Source organism: Leiobunum rupestre, chromosome 6, assembly GCF_980474605.1.
Source record: "Leiobunum rupestre chromosome 6, qqLeiRupe1.1.hap1, whole genome shotgun sequence".
In the NCBI taxonomy this organism is placed as follows: Eukaryota; Metazoa; Arthropoda; class Arachnida; order Opiliones; family Sclerosomatidae; genus Leiobunum; species Leiobunum rupestre.
In genome coordinates this window covers 12,428,709-12,435,096 of record NC_143389.1, presented here as the reverse complement: position 1 = coordinate 12,435,096, position 6,388 = coordinate 12,428,709, and the positions used below count along the sequence as shown (strand labels likewise).

The window sequence follows — 6,388 nt, the reverse complement described above, 5'->3', positions numbered from 1 at the left end:
AATTATCCAAAAGAATTCATACAGCCAATGGCGCTTTTAGCAAAATGGGTGCTTTCGCACAAATATTACAAACTTTCTTCTAAAACGGTTAAAATTGATTATGAAATTTCTAAACTATTTTAAAGTTCTCTGTACTCATTTTTCTATCCTTAAATGTTTGTCATTTATGACAAGTAATTGTTTTGAAATTTTAAGTTTCATTAATCTTTAATGTATAAAATTCCTACATTGTTTTTCTACAAAGCGGTTTTTTACTCTATGTGCCGGAAAACAGTGATATACTCCAAAAGATACTGCTTTCAAGTGTAAACAGTTATTTTGTGATAATTTACAGTTGATTTCAAATGTTGCTACAGGTTAAGGTTTCAATTCCTGTTTGATATTGTATCTCTATATAGTTAAAAATGAAAATCTCACATTTGTAAATCTTTAATATTCTTTCACTTTTCTGTTGCGTCAAATTATATATAAAATGTATGTTTTAAAATTTGCTATGACTTATTGTTCATACCGTAATAAAGATGTATGACATTATAAGTCCATTTGTCGTATTTATCAACTATTTTAGACTATATTTTAAACTGAGATATACATCTCATATTATTCACATAACTTTAAATTTATATTTTTAAATGTTGAATTTTAAAGTGATCCACTTGTGTAACATGTGTTCCTTAAGTGGAAAAGTGCACTAATTTGAGTGTGCTAAATGATCTTTTAGCGCATCTTTTCTTTCTCTTTTGGAACACTAAAAGAACCCAAATGATACACTTTAAGAACACTTATCAGGCAATCTGAATGTGAGAAACAATTTAGTACAATAATGATCTAAAAGTGTACCATGTGGTCCATAAGTGAACATGTGAGCTAATTTTGTTGTTCAATATGTGCTCTTTTGCGTTCGCTTTTGAGTCACAAAAAGAACAAAAAAAATATGCATATAGATCACTTCCTAAAATGATCTCAAAGTGATCTTCATTTGTATTTGGAAGAGAATCACTGGTGTACCAAGTGTTCCTTTAGTGAACATGTGATCTAATTTTGTTGCGCTAAATGAATTGAAAGTGAACTTGTGTGTAACACTTTAGGATCACCTTTAAAACACTAAGTACACTTATTTCACACTTTAAGTTCACACACTAAAATGATCCGCACTTTTAAAGTGATCCAATTTTGCGCACCTTTTGTGCTTTTTTAGTGTTCCGAAAGTGTACATTTTATTTGCAGTGTGCCCACGGGCACAAGAACTTCATCTTTAGGTTTTAGCTTTGAAACTGTGTTTCCTAACACACCTGGGGAATCTGGTCCACCATTACCAGCTTTTCTTTTGTTTCCACAGGATACGGTGTGAAAACGTATTTCGGAAATATTGTTTATTTTAATATTATACTCCTAAACATGTGAAAAAGACCTTTAATTTTTTTTCTTAAGAGCGTGCTGATAGAGCGCGCGCTATATTTTAATTGTCACGCGGTTTGAAACTCGAATGTAAAATAAGATTTAAATTCAGTGTTGGTTGAGAATTTGAAGAGAAAACTTGTCAGTTTTTGTTTTCCGGATACTATAAAGTTTATTCTGTACTGCGAGAGTTTGTTTGAAGTGTAGGGAATTACATTTTGGTGCCGAAACCCGGGAAAAGCTGTAGAATTCGAATTAAGCAAGTCGAAAACTTCAGTGGAGAAATCAACGATACACGACAAGTCTTCGCATCAACGACGGTTAAAAAATGGAAGATTTGAAAGTCATAAAGAGCAAGCGAGCCGCTACGAAAATAAAGAATAACCTCTTGGCGGAATTGGAATTCGAAGAGCCAGACATTCACAAACTCCAAGGGTACGTGGTGGTTTTAACTGAAAAGATGCCAATATTGAAGAATCAAGATGGAAGCAGATCAAGGGGAATCTCACGAATACATTGACTATTTGGAGGTAGTGATCATCCGGACGAGAATTTTTTGGGATCAGAGAAGAAGAAATGATCGACGTAATGATCGTAATTTAAACGAATCCAATGATAACGATTCCGATGATAGTAACTACGTTGGTAGACGACACAGAAGGGAAAGAGCACCTGCAATTACAACTGTAAATACTGTCAAGCTTCCGTAACTGGAAATTCATTATTTCAACGGAACGATCGGTGATTTTCAATCATTTTGGACACAACTCGAGAGTATTATCTACCAAGCCGAAGGTATATCGAAGACTGAAAAATAGAGCTATCTATTGTCGTATTTGAAGGGACCAGCATTGAGAGCCGTTGAAGGTTTATCGCTATCAGGCGCTTACTACGACAACGCTGTAGCCGTACTCCGCGAGAGGTTTAGACGCAAAGATATTATTATCAGTGAACACATGAATGTACTGCTAAACTTACCAAGTGTGAAGAAATCAAATGATATTTTCAGCCTCAGAAAGATGTACGATACCTGTCAAGTACAAGTTAGAAGTCTCGAGTCTTTGGGAGTAATTGATCAGTCGTATGGTACCTTACTATGTTCAATCATTACTCAACGACTACCGGAAGATATCACGCTAGCTTTCAGTAGACAACACGATGACGAAAATTTAAACTTAGAAGATTTACTAAAGTTCTTACAGAAGGAGATATCGAGTAGGGAACGGGCTGCCGTTCTTAGCAAAACAACTGAACCAGTAAAGCTACAGTCGCAATCAAGAACTTCGCATCCTACGAATTCGCAACACTCGTACAATCGAAACTTTCAACAAGAGAATCAATATAATCGCAATTTTTCAAGCGCAACGGCCCTAACTATGGGTATTGAAAGTAGACCTTGCCTTTACTGTGAGCAAACAAATCACACTACAACGGAGTGTGATAAACTGACCGTGAGAGAGAAGAAGCATATCCTAGTACGCAAAAGGCGCTGTTTCGTGTGTCTGCGAGAAAACCATCAAGCTAGAGACTGCAGAGTACCTACCAGAGGTTGCAGGAAATGTAACCGTCACCATCACACAAGTCTCTGTGAAGAGATGGGAGGTAAATCTGAAGAGAAGTAACGATCGCAAAGTGACTCGAAACAAGCAGCGCAACAAAATTCAACAAAACCGAAAGAAGTAGCTCAAATGTCGGCCGGGGTTATGAGTAGTCGAAATGGCGTTGTACTACTGCAAACCGCTAAAGCCATAGCGCGTAAAACGGGAGAAAAGGAAGGCGTACCAGTGCGATGTCTTCTCGACAATGGTAGCCACGTTAGTTTCGTCAAAGAAAGTGTTTCTAGACCACTCGGTCTTGAAGTCGTACACTCTAAAAAAAGAGCATGCCTGTACTGTGCAATTATGAACGCTTACATTCAAAATTGAAAAAAAAAGCGTTCAAAATCGCTTTCTCTCCAACTGCTTTTCTTAATCCATTCAACCCCGACCAAAGCATTCAAATTCGAACAAAAAACAAGTTTGGCCATCGAGAGGTGAAAATACACAATGCGCGCGCATGCAAAGACCATTGTCCCGTTCTAAGGTCATAAAGGGCGCTGTGTGGTTCGATTGCCAATCGTAGGTCTAAGCGTAGTCATAATAAGCGTATTTATGTCAGGTCAACCTGTAGATAGACGTGAGTGGAAATGGACGTTAAGTTTTCGGCCGGACCGTTAAATATTGGGAAGAAAGTAATGATAATTGGTTTTTGAAAAGTTTAACGCAGTTACGGAGTAAGTCGTCAATCGTACAGTTGCACGCTAATATACCGGATGGATAATATCTCAACAAGCCAATATTTAATTCGAATATAATATGTTTAATAATAATAATAATAATCAGCTAGGCACCATCTTAGGCCTAAGTCATCAAGTGCGTTTTTATAGTGATTCAGTGAAACGGTTTTAGTGTAGTATTTGTCCACCTCGAAATATAAGAAAATGAGATGCAGTAGATTTGATGAGGAAATCATATAATTTTTTAAACTTGACTAAAGAGAGAAAATATTATGTTATAGCAGTATAATTTTATTTCTAAATCTAACGGGACCAGAGTGGAAAAAATGGGTTTTTGGGTGGGGTAAAAACTTAATAAATTTGTGTACGAAAATAGAGATTTTTACCGAAAAAATTAAGAAACATTACGAGTGGAAAACGTAAAAATCCCTCGTGGCGTCACAATGGCGACACTTACCTCCGTTGTTTTTTGAACATTGCAACAACGTTAAAACAAATTAGACGATAATTGAAAATTAAGTATATTTTATAGCGGTCACAGGACTATAAATTGCATTGCAAACTCTTGGTATATCGTTTCTTGGTATACTTTGAACACTACGAATCCTCCTTTCACGGCTAGTTTACCTATAGCTTCTCGGTCTTCCAATTGAGAATGAATCATTATACTTGACGGGAAACAGCATTTAATTACCTATTTTTACTCAATTCTCTGGTAGGTTATAATATTTTAGGATATAATCAGCTTACATAACGGTAGGTGAGATTGTTTTCGAGTAAGCTACAAATGGTTATAAAAACTTTTTATATCCCACTGGTGGACCTAGCATTATCGTTATATAAGGAATCAAACTATAGCGATCAATTATGAATATTTAATTGCGTTTTTGTAAAGCCATCAAATATGAGTAGTAAACCATTCTGATTTGCAAGCGAAACTCTGAATTCGAATTTAAACGCTATAGCGTTCAAATTTTAATATGTTAGCCATATTTTACAAACAATTCAATAACGAATACTTCAACTTTCAATTTTGAACGCCTTAAAAATATTCAAATTTGAATGATAAAGCATGCTGCCCCAGTGTTGGCCTTGTGAACGGTAAAGCATTCAATTTTAAGTGTAAGGTTTTTAGAGTGTTAAGTGAAGATCATTTAGAACTAAACAGTTTTGGTAGCGTAAAAGTGAAGAGAAGAAAAGTACGATGTTAGAAAGTCGTCAGGAACCGCATCAGAAAGTCACGATTGAAGTTTACGAAACCCCCGAAATTTGTGGTTCAGTCTTTTTAGTGCCAGGTACCGAACTGACTAAAGAATTCGAAATTAGAGGATATATCTTGGCAGACGCAACGTCAGTTAATGTCGAAAATGGCAACCTGCATGCCATTGACGTATTAATCGGAGCGGACTTTCTCTGGGCAATCGTCAGTGTAAAATCTGAACGTATCGGAAGTTTCTTAACCGCATTGGAAACAACGTTCGGATGGACGTTACAAGGCCCTGTTGAGGTTGCCTCTCAAAATATCGGAATTAATACTGTCGCAATTATGCGTGTCAACGTTGAAAACAAACAATAAGAAGACTTATCCGAACAACTTCGCAGATTATGGGAGTTGGAATCTTTCGGCATAATGGAGAACGAGCTTGAGTCGGAATCGCAAGAGGACATACTGAAAAAATTGAAGAGTACCACGACCTACGCAAACGGTCGTTACACGGTTGCATTACCTTGCCAAATGGACACATCAAAACTTCAAGATAATTACGCAGTCACGGCTAAGCGAACGTCCATATAACTGAATATACTAAGAAGTCAACCAAATATTCTGAAAGAATACAACGCAATTATTAGGGAACAATTAGAAAATGGTATTATTGAAGAAGTGACACCAAATATGAAGAAGGGAGATTGTATTTATTACATGCCGCATCAAGCTGTAGTAAAAGAAGCCAGGATGACGACTAAAGTTCGCATTGTTTAAGACGCGTCGTCGCAAGCATACGGAGCCGCATCTCGAAATAACTGTCTCGAAATCGGTCCAAATTTGAATCTGGACCTTTATGATATTCTGTTACGGTTTCCTGAACGCAAAATCGCGATAACCGGTGACATAGCGAAGGCGTTTCTTCAAATTAGAGTAGCTACAAAAGATCGGGATTCATTGAGGTTTCTATGGGTTGATGTCCAAAAACCAGAAACTGCTCTCAGCCTAAAAACTTACAGAAATGTTCGAGTAGCATTCGGCGTTTCATCGAGACCATATTTATTGGCTGGAAACATTCGACTTCATGCGAGAAAATATCAAGTAACCAAACCAAAGATAAGCCAAATTATAAATGACTCCCTGTACGTGGATGATCTTTAAACTGGATCCGACACAGTTGACAACGCGTATAAGTTGATCAAAGAATGTAAAAGTATGATGAGTGACGCAGGGATGGATCTCAGGAAGTGGCAAACCAACTCTACAGAATTGAGACAACGCTTATGTGAAGAAGGAAGTCAAGACGAATACGCTACGAACTTTGGACAATGTAAAGTACTCGGAATAGCATGGGATAGTTCAACCGACGAGTTCTATTTTGATACGAGTGAACTATTGAATTTCGCCAAGAGCCGCTCTAACACCAAACGATGGGTCGTTAAATCGGTGGCCAAAATCTTCAACCCAGTTGGATTTCTATCGCAATTTATCATAAGAGAAGAAACTCTGAG

At 37.0% G+C, this 6,388-nt stretch overlaps 2 protein-coding genes across 2 annotated transcripts; both read left to right on the top strand.

Annotated features, from left to right (window-relative positions):
* The first annotated feature begins 1,880 nt into the window (after nt 1–1,880).
* Nucleotides 1,881–3,020, top strand: LOC149939288 (uncharacterized). Its single transcript, XM_090179101.1, has 2 exons — nt 1,881–2,084; nt 2,241–3,020. Exons 1-2 carry the CDS (start codon nt 1,881–1,883, stop codon nt 3,018–3,020), a joined length of 984 nt encoding a protein of 327 aa, XP_090035227.1.
* A 2,283-nt stretch (nt 3,021–5,303) lies between these two features.
* LOC149939287 (uncharacterized) lies at nt 5,304–6,038 on the top strand. The gene is made up of 3 exons (XM_090179100.1): nt 5,304–5,458; nt 5,525–5,583; nt 5,656–6,038. The coding sequence occupies exons 1-3, from the start codon at nt 5,304–5,306 to the stop codon at nt 6,036–6,038; spliced, it is 597 nt and encodes a 198-aa protein (XP_090035226.1).
* The last annotated feature ends 350 nt before the right edge of the window (nt 6,039–6,388 follow it).

What these genes read in the sequence shown, in the direction of transcription:
- LOC149939288 (XM_090179101.1), top strand. Translation starts at nt 1,881, where the DNA reads ATGGAAGCAGATCAAGGGGAATCTCACGAATACATTGACTATTTGGAG. An exon ending in GAGCACCTGCAATTACAACT is followed by an intron (nt 2,085 to 2,240) that starts GTAAATACTGTC and finishes TCGTATTTGAAG; the next exon opens with GGACCAGCATTGAGAGCCGT.
- LOC149939287 (XM_090179100.1), top strand. Translation starts at nt 5,304, where the DNA reads ATGGAGAACGAGCTTGAGTCGGAATCGCAAGAGGACATACTGAAAAAA. An exon ending in GCAGTCACGGCTAAGCGAAC is followed by an intron (nt 5,459 to 5,524) that starts GTCCATATAACT and finishes CGCAATTATTAG; the next exon opens with GGAACAATTAGAAAATGGTA. An exon ending in AAATATGAAGAAGGGAGATT is followed by an intron (nt 5,584 to 5,655) that starts GTATTTATTACA and finishes GCATTGTTTAAG; the next exon opens with ACGCGTCGTCGCAAGCATAC.